Source organism: Sarcophilus harrisii, chromosome 4 (genome assembly GCF_902635505.1).
Source record: "Sarcophilus harrisii chromosome 4, mSarHar1.11, whole genome shotgun sequence".
In the NCBI taxonomy this organism is placed as follows: Eukaryota; Metazoa; Chordata; class Mammalia; order Dasyuromorphia; family Dasyuridae; genus Sarcophilus; species Sarcophilus harrisii.
In genome coordinates this window covers 393,691,329-393,710,318 of record NC_045429.1, presented here as the reverse complement: position 1 = coordinate 393,710,318, position 18,990 = coordinate 393,691,329, and the positions used below count along the sequence as shown (strand labels likewise).

General features: G+C 42.6%; 2 protein-coding genes and 1 long non-coding RNA gene across 5 annotated transcripts in view; 2 read left to right on the top strand and 1 right to left on the bottom strand.

The window, feature by feature from the left end:
• The window catches only part of ABCA4 (ATP binding cassette subfamily A member 4), a 118,846-nt gene extending 101,418 nt beyond the window's left edge, over positions 1–17,428 (top strand). The window contains exon 41 of the mRNA XM_031967109.1: positions 17,000–17,428. Coding sequence (XP_031822969.1) covers positions 17,000–17,101 — 102 coding nt within the window. The 3' untranslated portion in view covers positions 17,102–17,428. The remainder of the gene's footprint in view (positions 1–16,999) is intronic.
• LOC116423387 lies at positions 182–2,671 on the top strand. The gene is made up of 2 exons (XR_004233983.1): positions 182–550; positions 2,312–2,671. It is a non-coding gene; the product is annotated as an uncharacterized LOC116423387 (long non-coding RNA).
• The window catches only part of LOC116423386 (very-long-chain enoyl-CoA reductase-like), an 82,114-nt gene continuing 63,906 nt past the window's right edge, over positions 783–18,990 (bottom strand). For 2 of the 3 annotated variants that reach the window (XM_031967107.1, XM_031967106.1), the window contains exons 8-13: positions 7,859–7,931; positions 7,691–7,734; positions 4,449–4,506; positions 3,147–3,235; positions 2,627–2,672; positions 783–2,474 (exon numbers count right to left, since the gene is read on the bottom strand). In XM_031967107.1, coding sequence (XP_031822967.1) covers positions 2,347–2,474; positions 2,627–2,672; positions 3,147–3,235; positions 4,449–4,506; positions 7,691–7,734; positions 7,859–7,931 — 438 coding nt within the window. In that variant the 3' untranslated portion in view covers positions 783–2,346. The remainder of the gene's footprint in view (positions 2,475–2,626; positions 2,673–3,146; positions 3,236–4,448; positions 4,507–7,690; positions 7,735–7,858; positions 7,932–18,990) is intronic. The other variant, XM_031967108.1, reaches the window with a different exon arrangement.

Sequence of the window (18,990 nt, the reverse complement as noted above, 5' to 3'; positions counted from 1 at the left end):
AATCCGGACTCGTGCCCCGCGGGGCTCCGCACCCCCGACGGCGGGAAGCGCTCAGGCGCCGGGGTTAGCGAGGCCCTCCCCCCAGGGCCGCCGGCAGACCCGGGCGGGGAGCCCCCCCCCCCCCCGAGGAAGGGCGGGGAGTCCCCTCCCCCCTCCAGGAAGGGCGGGGAGTCCCCTCCCCCCCGGAAGGGCGGGGCCCGGGCCTCTCCTGGCGGCCCTCGCGCCCTCGGGCCGGCGTCCTCCCGATAAATCTGACCCAAGAAGCACTGATTAAGCACTGCCCTTCAAGGATGCGGCGCCGCACGTTAGCACTAAAAGGCAAAAAGGAAAGAGGTGGCGTCTGCCCTCAGAGAAAAACGGTTATTTGGGAGGGGCGAGGCTGCCCAGGCCCTGCCCAAAGGCAGAGATGCTGAAACCCTGCAGTCCTGGGCTGGCCAGCCGTGGGCTCTGGGACCTCGCTCTGACTTAGGATGCTGGGGGTGGGCAGCACATCTGTAGAGCTCTTGACTCTTCTATAGCTTTTTAACCCTTTTAACAACAGTGTCAGGAGGTAAGTGATGCACATATTTCTCCCCTCCCATGAGTCTGATTTTTTGGTACATAGAAAAAAAAATTTGAACTTTTCTGGAAACCAGATGTGCCTTTTTGTATGCAGCAATGGAAGAAGCAAAAAAATCTTGTTTTATGTCTTACATTATGGCAAGAGTTATGAGACTTGACTGACTTTCAGGCCAGTGGCTGTTACTTGTTGTTTTTTCCCCCCATAATGACTTTAAGATTCAAAACATAGCTTTGACTTTATTATGTAGATCATCGTTACAAAGAGTTGCAAAAATCTTTCTGTACAGCACTCATAGTGAAATAAATCAATCACAGAACAAATTAGCAATCATGTTTTCCAATTTGAGATCCTAAAATATTTTTTCCCCTTTAAAATATCTCACAAACTAGGATGGGATTGATTGTTTCTTGCTCAGGTATATAGAAAACCTTCAAAACTTTCCCCTGAACAGATGGCAGAAGATCAACTCCCCGGGAGGTCCTGAGGTTGGCTGACTACCCTCCTAGCTAAGCCGAGCTGACCTGTCCATTCAGGAATGAGAGATCAGTATATCGGTTCACCAAGTACATTTGAAAACCTCGCTGAAAACATGACACTGGAAAACATCCAGAAGGATGAAGATCCTTTGGTTTTATCACCACTTGTTTTATGAAAACAGGTCGAGGGTTGTGTAGATGATCAAGTCAACTAGCAACATTTTAAATGGGTTAATAATTGAATGTCTGTGACTTGGACCCTCCAGAATCATGAGCTGTTCCAATCAGTACCTCAGTCCCATTAGGCTAAATTATCCACTTTCCCCATTAACAGAGTCCTTTCAGATATGGCTTTAGCATTGGTTAATCCATGTGATATTCCCCCTTGTCCTGGATTCATGCCTTTATATTCTTATCCCTAAATTCAAGACATGAAAAAGTTTCTTCTTAGGGTGACTTGTGACTTGACTACATGGTAGATGAGATACATATTCTGTCTAGGTAAGTCCGCACGCCGCCCTGTCCCCCAGCTCAGATAGCTAGGCACTGGCTTATCAATTACACCTCCTACTTCTCTGTTTTCCTTTCACTCAGACCCCATGGGATCTGCCGTAATGGCAGAGGTCCTGGTATTTCTTCATCCGCTGGATAAATAACACTGAGGGCACCTCTGCATGGGTGAGACTAAGAGAATGGCACTGAGTATTGCTCTGAGGCCTGAGCCCGTCAGGACTCAGGCACCCTGTCCTATTTATAATCCCCCGGAGTCTCCCAGGCTGCTCTTGTTACACAAGCCAGCTCTGTAAGAAATGATCAGAATCATCCTGTCCTAAATGGTGGGAGTTTCCGTAGACATGAAGGCTCTGATAACTTTCCTGGGCTTAAAAACAAAAAGAAAACAACCATCTACTGCTACTCCCAAACACAAATAAAAAAACCCTTATGAAAACACATCGAGATGTGTTACCTTTCAATATGCACGGGTATGTGCGTAAAGGAAGGTGCATGTTTATGCAGACACACAAACATAGAATGACAGGGTCTGGAAGCTGGAAAGGACCCTAGAAGGAACCTGCTCCAAGCCTCCCCCCAGGAAAAGAGGATATTCTGTTACCCTGGAGTGCTGACAGACCTCACCCCGTGCCTCAGTTTAGCTGTCTTTAAAAGGATTATTGCCAATTGGTTAACTTTAAACATTGAAGAGTCACCACTTTTTTTTTTTTTGAGGAAACTCAGAAGACCAGGGCTCAAATGTTGGCTTCTTTGCCCCTAGGTCTGCTGAAGTGCCCGTTCATCACCACTTGCTTCCTACAGCAAGAAAGGAATGATTGGCATCCTGAAACTGGGGTAATCCTTGAACTCTCTTACATAAGTGCAGTGTTTGTCCTTTGCCCAGATTGTCATCTGAATGAATCCAACCAGCGTGAACAATCCCACTGTAGCAGCAACAACCAAAAGAAAAAAAAAAAAAAAAAAAGGAAAAAAAGAAAGAAAAGAGAAAAGAAAATCCATGTAATCTGGTGTCAGCTCCCTGGAGGAGTGCAGGGCCACAGCAGGGCCCCATTGGAGAAGAACTGAGCAGACTCACCTGGGACACACTGAGTCATGATGGTGAAACTGATCCAGGCCCCCACCTGTAGTCAAACAGACACAGGACAGCTCTTCACCTAGGCCAGAAGCCAGACCTGCACTCCTAGCAAGCTTCCCAGCCGACATCAGCCCAGGACCTGTTCGCTTTTCAAGCTGAGCTCTGTGGCTCTGATTATTTATGAAATATATGTATCTGCCACAGATAAAATGTCTGCCCTATTGAGAAGGAATGAATCTGACAGGAGGGTCTCAACTATTACAACTTGGTGGCCCATACACTCCTGCTTTCAGTATCACATATTGGCTAGTCCTGGGGAGATCAGGCCCAAGAGCATGGGAGCGAGCCCCTCAGTTGTGAGAGCATGGGAGCGAGCTCCTTAGTTGTGAGAGAGCATGTGAGTGAGCCCCTTAGTTGTGCAGCCTCAGAAGGGCAGTGAATCTGCTCAGAGGCATCCCCACACCCAGCGAGGCCGCCCCTCCCTTCCCTAAGCCCCCACCCCACCCCTTGCCTGACCTACCTCATAGGTGTAGTTAGGGCAGGAGACAAAGAAAAATAGCCAAGTGAAGGGATTCTTGGTGGGGTAGGGGATGCGGCGCGTCTTTGGTCCTAGGGACAAAGAATGGCCATGGCGAGCCCGTGAGTAACATTTTCTTCATCACATCAACAAAACCAATGGCCCAAGCCCTGCTCAGGGCTGTCTGCTGATTTCTGAGGTGTAAATGCTCACACTGAAAATTTACTAACCCTGGCACCCCAAGAAGGAAAACTCCCCAGAGTTTTTTTGTCCAGAGGTGGTCTCCAAAAGAGGCCGCAGGGCCTCCTGTGAAGTTTCGGTCCCACGGACCTCAAACATCCATGGTCACCAGACCCCAGGGAAGGGGGACTCACAGGGAGGGCCTGGGGCCTAGCTTAGTCACAGTGAGTGGGACAAGCCCTTGGTGGTTTACCTCTGTACAGTGCAGATGCTTAATAAATGCTTGTTGATTTGACTCAATCATTGTATTAGAGTTAGAGCTGCCAGGGACCTTCATTTCTCCTTTGCCCCCACCCCCATCTTATAAGGAAGGCAAAGGTAGCACGAGAATCAATGACTTGGCCAGGAACACGTAGCCACTAAGAGCCTGAGCCAGGACCTCTGTGTTCCAGATTCCAAGCCCGTTGCTTTCTGCTCTGCCGTGTTCCCTCCCAAAGGGCTATTTAATTCCTCGTCCGATGGAAGAGCACATTCAGGCATAGATGGGTTGGGCAGTACAAAGCATTAGTGGGAAACTCTCACCTACCGTCCTTCGCTCCTGGCCCCAGATCCAGTCAGTTAGCAAACATCAAGTGCCTGCTGTGAGCTAAGAGCACCAGCAGTGATCCTGGGGCTGAGGGGAGCGGAGTGGCCAGGAGAGATGGGGTAGGTCGCTGGCCCTGACTCCCTGGGCCCTCATTGGCTATCTTCTAACATCTCACACTGGCTGCATAGACTAGGCCACTATGCCAGGGGGCACAGCTCGGGGCTTGGGAGCCTCAGTACGCTTGCCCCCAGATGAAGGGCTGGGAGATACCTTCACTGAGAGCTATGGAGCACACCAATGTCTCTGGAGATGTGCAGAGCCCAGAAGCCAACGGAGGGACCCCTCCCCAGCCCTCGCTCTTGTGGCCATCCAAGCACAGACATGGGTGAGCTAGAGGCGAGATTTTACCATTTCTGAGGGTTTTGTCATTAAATCTCATAAAGAAAAGAGTCTGCTTGGCTTTAAGGTTGTGGGCCTCTTTTTTAAATTACATAAATGCTCAACAATAATAGTAAAACAGAAAATAAATCAGCTCTTACCATTTCCTCTCAGATTATTGAGTTCCACGTGGATTGAAAAGTTTCCAGCTTCACATAACTACATTAAAAGACATAAAAAAGGTGGTGACATAATTTTGCTATATTTACCTTATAATGTGGTGGGGGTTTTTTCTTATTGGACCAAGGATTTCATTGTCCTAAAGAACTTCTGTACCAAAGCAGTTTAGGATACAAATTGATGTGCAGTTTAGTCTGAGATTGTCTGGGGCCCAAGAAGTGACTTGTCCAGTGTCCTACAGCTAGACAATGTCCAAGGTGATACTAGGGTCCGGGACTGCTTGACTCCGGGATCAGCTCTCACCCTTAACACCAGGCTGCCTCTCTCACCTTTGGACATTTGTTCAGAACTGCTTCATAGACTAGAGAAAAAGTTCCTCTGGTCTCCACTTCGAAAGACAAAAGGTCAACTTTCCCTTCTATCCCTTTCAAAAGCAGAGATTTTCATCTGATTTCTCTTAGAGAATCATTAAGAAGCCCTCTCTTCAGGGTGATGTCAAGAGCTGGATTCACAGACCTAACGACACTGACAATCTTCAATTCTGGTAAAAGCCATTAAAGAACATGGGAGTAGGACTAACTAATAACAGCTAACATTTCTCTAGCACTTACTCTGTGCCAAGCATTACTGAAAACAATACCTATGAGATAGATGCTATTATGATTCCCATTTTGCAGATGAGGAAACTAAGGGAAAGAGAATTTAAATGACTTGCCCAGGATCTCACAGCTAGTAAGTCCATGAGGATAGATTTAACTCAGGTCTGATCTGACTCCAGGCCAGGTATCCTATTCTCTGCACTACCTGGCTGCCCTACGAACATGGGGCAGATCTTGCAGCCTGAGGCTGGTGGACCCATTTTAAAAAAAACATTTTGACAACTGCAATTCAACATAATTGGTTTTCTTTATATATTCTATATATTTTATTTTTGCATTTAAAAAATCCTGACCCTAGAGGAGTTTTATAGATCCCTCAAAAGGGATATATATCCCCAAAAGGTTAAGAATTCCTGGTCTTCAAGTTATCTTTCACTATTAAGTTAGTACTACTTGATGGCCCACCACTCCAAAACATCCCAGAAAAGATTCTCAAAGGGAAACTGGACAGCCAATCCATGACACCCTTAACACAATAAAATACATGTATGTGAGGGGTAGTATGGTATAGCAGGAGGAGCATAGCATCTGAAATAAGAGACTGGGCTTCAAATGCCAGGCCATTCCCTATGTCCTGAAAGACCTCGTACAAATCATTGGATGAGCCAGTTTCTACCTCTGTGAAGGAAAGGGTGAAGATTAAATACTATTGTCCCTTCCAACTCTAAACCTATGATCTCATCAATCCACAAGACAAGCAGGGATGACCAAAGGCAAGATTTTATTTTCTAAAGATTGCTGTATCTGTGGATGTCAGATAGAAAAATGGAGGGAAGCACCCATTAGATCTCATGGACCTTCCAACCGGCTCCCAGGAGAGCTCTTTGGATTAACACTAAAGACAGCCATTTATGAGCCATGGAATTCTTTTCTGGTAAAAAGAAGTCGGGAACTGGAAGCATTCTCATCCAGCTCCCGGCCAACTGGAAAGTTATCCATTTTATTATTCATTATGGAACAATCATATTCCAAGATACTCCATGACATTCACAGATTGCTGAGTCATTTCCCCAATAGAACATTCCCTGTTTTAAATGTTTGACTACCACAAAAGCACTTCTATAAATATCTTTGTGCATATTGGTTCTTTTTCCACTTTGATTTTTTTTTTCAGATATAACCCTAGTAGTGGTAAAGCTGGGTTAAAGGGTGTTCATTGTTTGGTAACTTGCTGGGCATAATCTAAATTGCTTTCCAGAATGTCTCAATCAATTCATAGCTCTAACAAGAGAACCCTAATATATCTTTTCTGGCAGCCTTTCCAATATCCAATGTTTTTCTCTTTTATTATCCAATTATTTTTGCCAATCTGATGGATGTGAAGTAGAACTGCAAAATTAATTTAATTTGTATTTCTTTCATTATTAAGGATCTAGAATACTGAGTTAATGTTTTTAAAAATTCAATTTTATTTTATTTTTGGATTCAGATTCCCTCTTCTTTCCCATCCACTTTCCCTTAAAAAATAAGAAACAAAACTACAATCTTCAGCTATGCCTTTGGCCCTTCCCTTCACAAGAGATTGATATCACATAGATTTGATCTAGCACTGGCTATTTCCAGCAATTATTAAGATGACCAAGGTGATCAAATTAAACAATCAAGGTGAGAACTTTCAGGATCACAGAATTTAAAGATTATCAGGGTCTAATCTCTTCATTTTACATGATTCTTTATTTGACAAGCTCTAGATTCTAACTTCAATTGGTCTATTTCTTGGCCCCTAAATGGTCCCTCTCTCCTTCTGCAAAGCACACATAATGAGAAAGTAACAAAAGCTAGAGATTGGAACCCAAGTTGTAAGGATCATAGAAGGGACCTCTAAAGCCATCTAGTCCAATAATCTCATTTTACTTATGAGGAAGCCAAAATCAGGAATGTTGAGTGAGGCAGAGACTCAGGATTTAAATTTGAATTCAGGATTTGAATCCAGATCCTTTGATTTTAAATCCAGGTAGTCTGACACTATTGACCTTAATTTCTAAAGTCCAATTCAAGAACTATCTTTTGCTTTTCTTTTCATTCCCTAGCACATAGCACAATGCCTGGCATGTAACTTAATAAATGTTTGATTGGCCAGCTAACCTTCTCAGAAATTTGTTGTTCTTGTTCAGTCATTTCATTTGGGGTTTTCTTGGCAAAGATACTGGCTGTTTCCTTCTCATTTATAGATGAGGGAACTGAGGCAAACAGGGTTAAGTGACTTGCCCAGGATCACACAGTTAGGAAGTTTCTGAGAATAGATTTGAACTCAGGAAGATTATTTGTCCCAAGATAGCCTTACCAAATAGGAAGAGAGGCAATGTGGTGTGTTGGATGGAGCAATGGACTTGGAATGGCAAGAACTGGATTCTAGTTCTACCTCAGCCATCACTAGATCTGTGATTATACAAAAAGTTTCTGAGCTCTTGAAGCTTCCATTTCCTTATCTGGAAAATGGGGGTGGTAAGACTTGTAGTAAGTAGCTCATAGGATAATTGTGATAAAAGTACTTAATGTACTATATAAATGTGAGTTATTTGAAAATTTAGGAGTCAGAGAAAAGTCCAACATAAAAGACCTACCAGAAAGGTGATCAGAGAAAAATTGATCTGCTTTTGTCCGTAGGCTACACACCAAGAGAATAGACAAGACAAAACAACAAGAAAAAGGAAGAAACAGGAGAGTTAATTGCAAGGCCACCCGAGGGAAATTCAGAAATGATATGAACTGAGGGCCATTTTGTTACTTACAGGGAGGCGTGTAAAGAGGATGATTGATGTAATAAGCAAGCCAAGCAGCAAATCCCCAGTAAAAGAAGCAATTCTGGAAAATAAGTCAGTGTTCTTATTTCAATTTTAGTTTTCAAGTGTCAAAGCCCAGCTACCTTCCTCTACACAAAGAGGATGGTCATGGTCAGTCAACTTCTCCCTGGGAACCCCATCTCAAGTGGTGGCTTCAGACTACCAGGCTGGGAGCATCTCAGAAACCAAGGTTTCAGGTCCCTTATGCTGGTCACTGGACAACATCCATGTGGCCATTCTTGGGCAGGAACGTTAAGGCTGGCGGCTTGGAAGCTGGCTTCTGGGACACAAAAGCTCCCCACCTCTATCTCTGAATGGGTGGGAGCCTTAACCAAACCAGTTAAAGTCCTGGAGTCTGGAAAAGTCATTCCCAGTCGTGGACAGGAAGCCTCACACACTGAGAACCATTTCGTTCAGATTCCTCTTTCCATAGAGGAGAAAACTGAGACTCCACGGAAAAAAGAGAGCGTGTAGCCCATCGGAGTCAGGAGAACTCAGAATCTTGCCTCTGACACATAGGACGGGGTGGGTCATGAGCAAATCACTAAACTCTCAAAGCCTCATCTATAAGTTGGTGATAATGGGCTACAACCTCACAGAAATCCTACGAGGAAAGCCTATTTTATGACTAAAAGTACTATGTAAGTGTAATTGCAAAGTGATTGATGAGTCCCACAAAACAAAGTTGGAAGTTGAACTCAGGTCTTCAGTTATAGCCTCCTTTCCACTAAGAGCACACTGCCTCTTTTCTCCAGGCATGGCAATAAATATCTATTGATGTAAAATAATTTCAGAGACGTAGTATAACCTACTGGAGAATAGGGGCCATGTGTCATTGTTGTGGTTATTAACATAATACATATTAATATGAAACAGCTAGATGATGCTCCCTAGTTGACTTATAGAACTGAATAGAACCGAGTTCAAATCCAGCCTCAGATTCTCACTAGTTGTGTGTGTGTGACTCTGAGCAAGTTATTTGACCTCTGTCTGCCTCAGTTTTCTTGTCTATAAAATGGGGATAAATAAGGAAGGGAATAAGTATTTAGATTGCACCTACTACATCACATGCCAAGCTCCTTACAAATATTACCTTATTTGATACTCACAACAATCCTAGGAGGTAGGTGCTAGTATTATCACCATTTTATCTTTGAGGAAACTTTGGCAGAGATTAAGTAATTTGCCCAGGGTCACACAGCTAGAAAGGGTCTTAGGTCGCATTTGAACTTCGACTAGGTTCAGCACTCTAGCCTGTACATCCAGCTAGCTGCCAGATAGATAGATGTGTGTGTTACATATATATGTAAGTATATATGTGTACATGTTGTCGTTCATCCTTTGTTTTCAAAAAGGACCAGTGACAGAATGTGACATCTTGACTTTCAAGTGAGTTGGATTTAAGTGAGTGACTTATTACACTCACTATAATACATATTACACAATAGATTATCTATTCTATATCTATCGATGTTATCTATTATATATCTATAATATGTAAAATTACCAACCTCCAAGGGTTGTTGTGAGAATAAAGTGAAATATTTCTAAAGCACTTTGCAAATCTTAAAGTACTCTATAAATACTAGCTATTATTATAATTATAATTATATTAATGTCCACAGTGCCTAGCTATATAAATGCATGTATATATATGACAGTCAATATTTACTGAATGAATAAATCATGTGAAAAGATACAGCTCTCTTTAAGAGGCTATTCCAGGATTTAATTGGTTAATCACTTCTAGAACTTGGCCAGCCCCCCCACTAACTATTTCATCAACCTGGTCTGGAATAGGAGTGGGAAGGCTGGGAGATAACAGTGGACTCTTTTACCAAAGCTGTTGCTTCCACTCCCACATTCATATTCTTTTGGGTTTATTAACCCAATTTTTAACATCATGGGGATGGATGGAGGTGCCCAGGAGAGAGCTCGGTAATCCACAGCAGTGAGGTGAGTGAGTGAGTGGTTATGGGTTAAATGGAACTTGGAGTCAGAGGTAAGGTTTAATGAAGCTGGAGTGCTTGCCCAATAAAGTTTCAGCTTGGTAGTCAGCTGTGACTCTTCTTCCTCCCTCACTCTCTCCCCCACCCAGATCCAATCAGCTGTCAATCCTTATTGACCGATTCCACCGCCACACAAATCTCCATCTATCCCTTTTGTCTCCATTCAAGTGCCTGAGACTATTATGAAAGGCTTTTCACCTCCTGCCTGGGTTATTCCAATGGCCTCCTCATTGTTCTCCCTGCTTTCAGTCGCTCCCCTGCCCTAATTCATTCTTCATTCAATCATCAGAATAATCTTCCCAAAACACAAGATATCCTGCTCAAGAAACTTCAGGAAGTCCCTATGACTTCTAGGATAAAATATAAACTCTCCCTTAGGAAGCTTCTTCCATCTGATGCCTACACTACTGACTTCTCCATGTAATTCATGACTTCTTTTCAAGTACTCTATGTTCCAACCCAGCTGGTCTAGTTACCGTTCCAGAACTTGATCTCCTCTGACCACTTCCAAGAAGACATGTGAAATGTAATCCATCCTCACCTTCTCTCAGAATCCTTGGTTCCTCCATTCAGGCACCAACTTCCCCAGGGAACCTTCCAAATCATCCCATTGCCATCACCCTCTCCCTCCTCAAAATATACTCAATTTACTTATCTATTTACTTGAAGAATATAAGCTCACTGAGGGCAGGATCCTAAAATTCAACTGACTCCAGCAAACACCTGTCATTGAATTTAGGATTCTGCATAATCTGGTTATTGTTTGTTTACTTCAGTTGTGACCAACTCTTCCTGACCCCATTTGGGGTTTTCTTGGCAAAGATCCTGAAGTGCTTTGCCATTTCCTTCTCCAGTTCATTTTACAGATAAGGAAGCTGAGGCAAACAGAGTTAAGTGACTTCACCCAGCTAGGAAGTGTCTGAGGCTGGATTTGAAGAGGAGTCTGCCTGACTCTGGGCCCAGCAGTTCATTTATCCACCTTATTATTGCCAACTAGCTACCTGAACAATCTGGGGTTGCCTCCTTTTTCTACTTCATCTTAGACTTAAGAGCTGAAAATGTAATACTCCTCCCATACTCCCATACTCCTCCCTTGGACTACCGTCAAATTGAACTATTCCCCATTCCTCATGCAAGTGCTGAGTTCGGTTCTGTGGGCCTGGAATGCCCTCCCACCATCTCTACCAGTTGAAATCCTACCCATCTTCTGAGGCTTAGTGGGAAGGTCATAGATTTAGAGCAGGAAGCAACCTTGGTCCAGTTCCCTCATTTTATAGGTGAGGAAACTGAGAATGAGCAGTTGAGTGACTTGTCTTACTCCCCAAGTAGCAAGAAGGCAAGCTTGTTCGGCTACACATTAGATTAGGTAGCTTCTAGGATCCCTTTCAATTCTGAATCTGTGATACTAATAAAAAGCAATGTCAAAAAAATTTTCTTAGACTATAGAGAGTTAAAAGTGATATATATTTTAAAAAGCAGCCCAACCATTCTTTAATTTTCAACGAGCTCATGGTCAGTGAATAGCAGACACAGAAAGGATTCTTTCGCTCCCACCTCTGCTATCCTTTTTTTTCTCTCTATTTTTAATGGTTTAAGCTGAGACAGGTGGCAGACTGAGGGCCTGTCACACTAACCCAGGGGCCAACAGGTCTATGGGTCTATTGGGTTACTTGGATCTTTCGTATTTTGAAGAGGAAGGTCTACAGGGTTTCCTATCAGGGAGGGTGGCCATAATACTTTATACAAGTCATCCAACGCTGTCTCTGCAACAGAATCTGTTTGATTTATTATTTGTAAATGCTTTATAAAAGAGATTAATTTTGAACATCAATACAACCCACTCCACTTACATAGTGATTTATATTTGAAATGAATTCATTTCTCTTGATAAAGTATTAAAACAATTTTTCAGATCTTCCTCCAAGTGCTTAGGAGGACTTGCCTATCCATTTATTCTCATTCAGTTTTCCATTTATAGAGTTGTAATTAATCAGCAAGCACTTATCAAGCACTTACTGTATGTGCTAAATGCTGGAGATAGAAAGAAAGAGAAAAACTGTCCTTGATTTCCTGGGGCTCACAGTCCAGTGGGGAAGCAACATGCTACCATTTGTGTACGAACAAGTTAGAGAAGGATCAATTGGAGGCGATCAATGGAAGGAAAGCAACAGCATGAAGGGGAAACAGGCAAGGTTTTCATAGAAATGGGATTTTAGTCGGGAACTGAAGGAAGCCAGGAGACAGAAGGGAGGAGGAGTGAAGAAGGTGGAGGAAGAAAACAACAAAGAGGAAGAAGTAGAGGAAGAGGAGGAAAGAAGGAGGAGGAAGAGGAAGAAAAAAGGAGGAAGAAAAGTGGAGGAAGAGGAAGAAAAGAGAGGAAAGATGAAGGAAGAAGAAAAGGAGGGGGAGCAGGAGAAGAAAGAGGAAGAAAAGAAAGAGAAGGAAAAGGAAGAGGAAAATTGTAGGCATGGGGGATAGCCAGTGAAAATTCCCAGAGTCAGGAGACAGTCTTGTTCAAGAAATAGCAGCATAGAGGCCTATTATTGGATCATGGAATGAAATGGAGGAGTTGGACAAGGGTAGAAAGGTTTAAAAGTCTAGAAAGGTGGAGAGGAGAAAGAAAATTATGAAGGGCTTTAAATGCTAGACAGAAGATTTTAAATTTGATCCTCTTAGTGATAGTAAGCTACTGGAGTTAATTTTATGAGGGAGTGACCTGGTCAGACTTGAGTTTTCAGATTATTTTGACAGCTGAGGGAAGAATAGACTAGAGTAGGGGGCAATTTGAGGTAGAAACATTAACCAGCAGATGTGAGGTATGAGAGCAAGAGCTAAGAGAAGGGCTGGGCAGAGCAGGTAAGTTATTTCTGTTATAATACACGATTTGTCCCTGGGGATCTAAAGTAATTCCACCAAATCTATCCCCATTTTCTCTCTGCCCCCCATTTGCTAGGGACTGTTGATTTTAAAAATGCTTCCTAAATTCCTGCTGGGCAAGGAGTGATTTACTTTGCAATTTTCCTAAAATTCCTCACACCTTTTTCTGTGTAGCCATCTGGTAGTTCACTAGGATGATGGCAGTGTCAGGGGAGGGAAGGGATGTATCTGAAAGCTGTTACAAAGGTTAAAAAATATCAACAGGACTTAGCAACAGATTGGATATGAAGAGCTGAGAGTGAAAGGTCCCAAGTGGCCTTAGGTGGGGAGCCTGTGTGGCTGGGAATATGGTGGCGTCCTATACAACAAAGGCGCCATACTTGGACTTGTGGCCACCCGCAAAGCTCCTGGGGTCCAAACCAAATTAAAATGTTATTGGAAAATTTTTAATAAAATAAACAAAAATATAGTACAATCCAAGAAGTGTTCATTTGTGCTTTTCCTAGGCAATATACTGCCCATAGAAATTCATTTCTATTTTAGTATAGCTCTATAGTAATAGAGAAGTTAGGAAAGGGGAAGAGTTTAGGTAGGAGAGATAATGTATTCAGTTCTGTCTGTGATTTTTAAATGTCTATAGGACATCAGCTCTTGATGTCCAGTAGTGTATGTCCCATTCTTCTGGTTCAAATTCTTGTACTCTGCCTCCTTTTGTATAGATCTTTCCAGACTTCTTTATTTCTTATATCTCTTTCTTACCTTATAATTTCTGACCTTAATTGCCTACAATATTTGACAATATTACAATATGGTCATTATAGTATAGTACTATATATAGTATAGTTTTCAATGTATTTAGCCATTCCTTTGATAAAGGTTTCGAGGTAGACTCCTAACAGTGGAATTATTTAGGTCAAGGGACATGATGTTAAAAAAATAATTTTTATTAAATACTTCCAGATGTTTATGCAAAAAGATGTGCAATGAATTTTATAAGGAGAATTGCAAAGTAAATCACTCCTTGCCCAGCAGGAGTTTAGAAAGCATTCCTAAAACCAACAGTCTCCAGCACATGGGGGCAGATAGAAAATGAAGATGAATCTAGTGGGAGAGACAAATTGTGTGACATAATGGACATAATTTACCTCTTCCCTCCAGCCCTTCCCATAGTTCTTGTTCATAGTTATTTCCCTTTCCTCTCTTCTCTAATTTTTCCTTTCTTTCTCTTAGAACTTCTAGTTGAATCAACAAATGAAGGGAAGTGGTTAAATAAGTGTGTTGATAAATTAATATACTAGAACACTACACCTTAAGTGCCTGCCTACTATGTGTAAAATACAGTACTCAGGCCTGGAGGATATACAAAGATGAAGGAAGGCAACAAACATTTAGTAAGTACCTACTCTACGCTATCCAAAGTTCTCTGTGGGAAATTTCAGAATTTAGGTCAAATGTGACTTATGTGCCAGTCTCCACATACATGTTTTGAAAGATTTCTAGCTCTGCTGCAAGCACTCCAAGTAACAATGCATATATCAAGCACAGGACAGCCTCTCATCCCACACAAAATGTAGAAAATACATAATAAACCCTAGATAGCCTATTATCAGTTGATACCATTCTCCTTCTCCAATGAGGTTTCTTCTCTCTTCCCCTTTGCCCTTTTCTACCATTTCTTTTCCTCCCTTCTAGTTCCCCCTCCTTCCCTGTCACTCTTACTTCTCAAGCCCCAAGTCATGGAATCTTACCCTCTAAGAGAAGGGGAGCCCCTGGGTAGTCCCCGCCTTGAGGTATACCTGTCTCCAGTCCCAAGGCACCCCTTCCATGTGTATAATTGTTCTAAGTTCACACAACTTTGCAATCATACAGGATCACAGAACCCTAAATTTCAAGTTGCAAGGAACCTTAGGGATTGTAGAGTAAGCTCTGGACCAAGGATCAGAAAAACCTGCCTCAGAAAATAACTAGCTCTGTGATCCCAAGAAGTCACAACTTGACTTCCTCGATAGTCTTCATCTGTAAAATGGGAATAATAGCAGCATCTACGTTATCAAGTCATTATGAGGATTGAGAAGACTAAAATTGAATCTCTATCATTTTCTTACTGAGCCTATTCACAAGTCATTGATTTTGTCCCATAACTTCTCAGTTCGAGGCCATTTAGCTCTGGATTTAATTCAGAGATTGAGCTGGCGTATTGAACTGAAAGAAATAGATGTTGTTTTAGTATTGTATATTCAACTCTATTATTTCATTTTGTATTTTATGTTTTTTCCACTTTGTAAATGATCACACTCTGTAACCTGATTCTGTAATAAGACAAATTCTTTTCTTTGTCTCTAAGCAAAGCAGCTTATGAGTTCAGTCATTCAGTCTCCCTCAGTGTGGCTGGAGGGATAGGTTACATCTCTCCCATAAATCCTGCTAATTGAAGCGAAACTCTGCACATGGCCATGATTACCTCAGCCCCACCTGTAAACCAGGGCTGCCAAGGGAGGTTTGCCACGGGGTGTTGCTTCAGTCTCTGAATGGTATCTGAGAACCAGCCCAAGGTGACCTTGTTGCTGTCCTAAGTCACCATCCTGTAGATTTCAGGTGGCCTTATCTTGACCAGGTGCCTCCATCTCCAATGACTGTGACCTCAAAGTGCAGCTGGACCCATCAATTCACAGACATACCTTAGAAACAGAGGGGGTGGACTTGATCCCTCCTATACCTGAGCCTTCCTTCCTTAATGTGACCAATCATCATTTCCTACATCCATGATGTTACCAGTCTCATTACCAATGATGTGATTTTTGTTCTTTTCTTTGTTCTATACTTATCAAAGTGTATTGCACCACCAATTAGGGTCTTTTGGCTACTTGAGGGGGCAAGAGATCTGCTTTATTGACAGGTAGTTTCCCCATTAATAAAACATAACTTTGGGGCAGCTAGGTGGTGCAGTGGATGGAGCACCAGCCCTGAAGTCAGGAAGACCTGAATTCGACTTTGATCTCAGACACTTAACACTTCCTAGCTATGTGACCCTGGGCAAGTCACTTAACTCTAATTTGCCTCAGCAAATAAAATAAAACATAACTTTTCTTGGAGAATTCTGCCTTGACTTACTCTTTTGGTTATAAATTCTGTTGTAACAGGATTAACTGAGATGAAACATAAAGTACTTTGCAAATTCTGAAATGTTGTAATAATGCTGTTTATTTTAGAGAGATCACTACATCCAAACCCAACTCCCCTTATTTTAAAGATGAGAAAACTGAGGCACAGAGAAATGAAATTACTTGCCCAAGATCATACAGCTAGGATTTGCTGATTTGAAGCCAGTTCTTCCTGGTTCCAAACCCTGTTGTATCGACTACATTAGCAGGTAGGTGATACAGTGATAGAGTGTTGAGTCTGGAGTCCAACTATGACCTCAGATACTTCCTGGTTACACGATCTCTCCCTCAGTACATTCATCTGTAAAAACTAAGATTAAAATAGTCACTACTACGGCAGCTAGGTGGCGCAGTGGATAGAGCACCAGCCCTGAAGTCAGGAGGACCCTTCAATTCTGCACTTAGACACTTAGTCACTTAACCCCAACTGCCTCACTGGGAGAAGTGAGAAACAGCTCCTACCTCCCAGGATGGTTGTGAGGATTCAATGAGATGATATTTGTGGGAAAAAAGTGTATTATGAAATAATTTTTACACATTACCTATCACATCCTGGGTGCTAAATTGCTGCTTATTATTACTGCTCTTGTCTCCAATCTTTAGGTTTGATTAGTTGAGTTCACTGAAGGCCCCTTAGTACCTTTCCCCTTCATACTTATTTGGTATTTCAAGATTTTCAAGATTTCAGGATTCACAGAGAGACGGGGAAATAGAAAACAGTAGAACTTTATCCATTCCAGGCTGAATGGGCGAAGCTAAAGAGTTTTCCAAAAGCAGAAAACCTCAGAAAGGACTCTTGTAAGGGGCAGTCAGTTTGGCATAAAAACACACAGCTGGTTTTTTAAGACCTTCCCTTTCCTCTATCGTAAATGTCTTACAGACCCCCTGATAGCCAGGTAACAGCCCCGACGCAGGAAGTGCAGCTGATGGCAACCGGGAACTTTTTAATAGATTGCTTTCTTTTCCAAAATGCAATTTGAGGTAGCCCACAGCATTTCCTAAGCAAACAATGACTCGGGGGTTTTGTTTTGTTTTGTTTTCAGTATCTGTTGCCGTTGCAAGAATTTCCCCAAAAAACAAACTTGCTGGGACAGGAAGAAAACATTCACGTGGTGCTGGCAGTGAGAGAGCCCTCCAGGAAATGAGCCCAAGTAGTTAATGGGCTGAGGAAACCCGAGGCAGTTGGGCAGCCCAGGGCAGTCAGAGAAGGACGGACCTCTGGAAAGAGCTGCCGTCTCAAGTCCTCACCATCTTGTCTCTCTTGAATGGGCACGACTTGAAAGGAAGAACCTTGGTGAAGAGTGTCCAGTCTGGTGAAGGCCACATGAGGGACAGCTGAAGGAACTGGGAGAAGTTTAGCCCAAACAAGAGAAAAGCCCTGGGGGACATGATGAGTACTTTCAAATGAGAGAGGCAGAGATGGTGTGGGAAAGATTCCTTTCTAGATTCCCCCCCACCCTCCTCATTAATGTAATTACCCTTTGACTCACAAATCCTGGTCCCTTTGAATTCCAATAGAAGATCTGGACCTGTCCCTGCCTACCTGGATCTGAGCCAACTTTGGGGCTACACCCAAAAGCCCTTCGAGCTAAATCTCCCATTATAAAAGGGACCCGCTGGGACCCCCCTCTTGGCAGAGGTCCCAAACATGCTAGCCATGTGAGGACCCTCTGTCCAGTCCCCTCCTTATCTCTACCTTCGCCTATACTTTAACCTTGCTTACCCAATAATAAACCTCTTTTATCAATCTAGCTCTCTGGCCAATAAATGCCTTTATTGGGGACTCGTGCTGCTACTAGACCACATTTACCGCCGTATCCTTGCACCGAATCCAAGGGGGTTGCAGGGGGAACTCTGTTTGACTCCCTGTACCCCAAACCTGCCACTAGACCTCAACTAAACCCTCATCTCATTTAGGTACCCCAAATCTAGACCTCAACAGAGAGACAAAAACAGAAACAACAGAGTGATAGAGAGAGGGAGAGAGACAAAGACGGACAGACAGAGACAGAGAAAGAGAGAGACAGACAGAGAGACACAGAGACAAGATCATAGAGCTAGAGATAAAAGAGGTCTCCACCTAATCATCCTATTCTACATAGGAGAAACTAAGTTAAATGGCATAAAAATAGATTTGAACTCCTCTAGAACTCTTTTCATTATATCACGTTGTCTCCCCATAGATCATAGATTTAAAACTGCAGTAGAGATGGACTGGTACAATCTCCACAATTTACAGATGGGTAAACTGAAGCTTAGAGATGCTAATTGATCTGTCCAAGGTCATATAAGGAGTCATACCAGAATCATGACTGGAACACAGGTACTGAGTCCAAACCGATCCCTCTTTCCACTAGAATCTAAGGCCCTTGGATTAGGAATTATTTTATTCAAAGCACTTGTATCTCCAGGACCCAGCACAGTACCTGGCACATAGTAGGCACTTAGTGACAATAGCTGATATTTATATAGCATTTATGTATGTGCTGAATGCTTTACAATTTTTATCTCATTTGATCCTCAGCAACCCCAGGAAGTAGCGTTTTTTACATTTTTTGACATTTTATTTACATTTGCATTTTACAGGTGTGGAAACTGATCAATACTAATTAATAATACAACTCCCTCATTTTACAGATGAGACCACTGAGGCCTGGACTGATAAAATAACTTGCCCGTGATCCCAGAGCCACTGTTAGAGCTGGGATTCAAATGCAAACCCTCTCACTTCTCATTTGTTGCTCTTTAACAATACCACGTGGCCCTTGAGTTAATAAAAGACAAACTTCTTCAGTTTTTAACCCACATGACTTTTAGAAACTAGATGAATGATGTTCCAGTTTCCTCACTATTTATTCTTTTTTGATGGCACTTGTCCTAAATTATGGCTAAGATGATCATCGTAGTCACTTGGACCCCAGCTGACCGGTGAAAATTGGGCTTAAAACAGTTCAAATGTCCCAAAGATCCTTCCCATCAAACCTTATTAAGCACAATGAAGAACTCTCTTTAGTGCTGGAATCGGCTCTAGGGA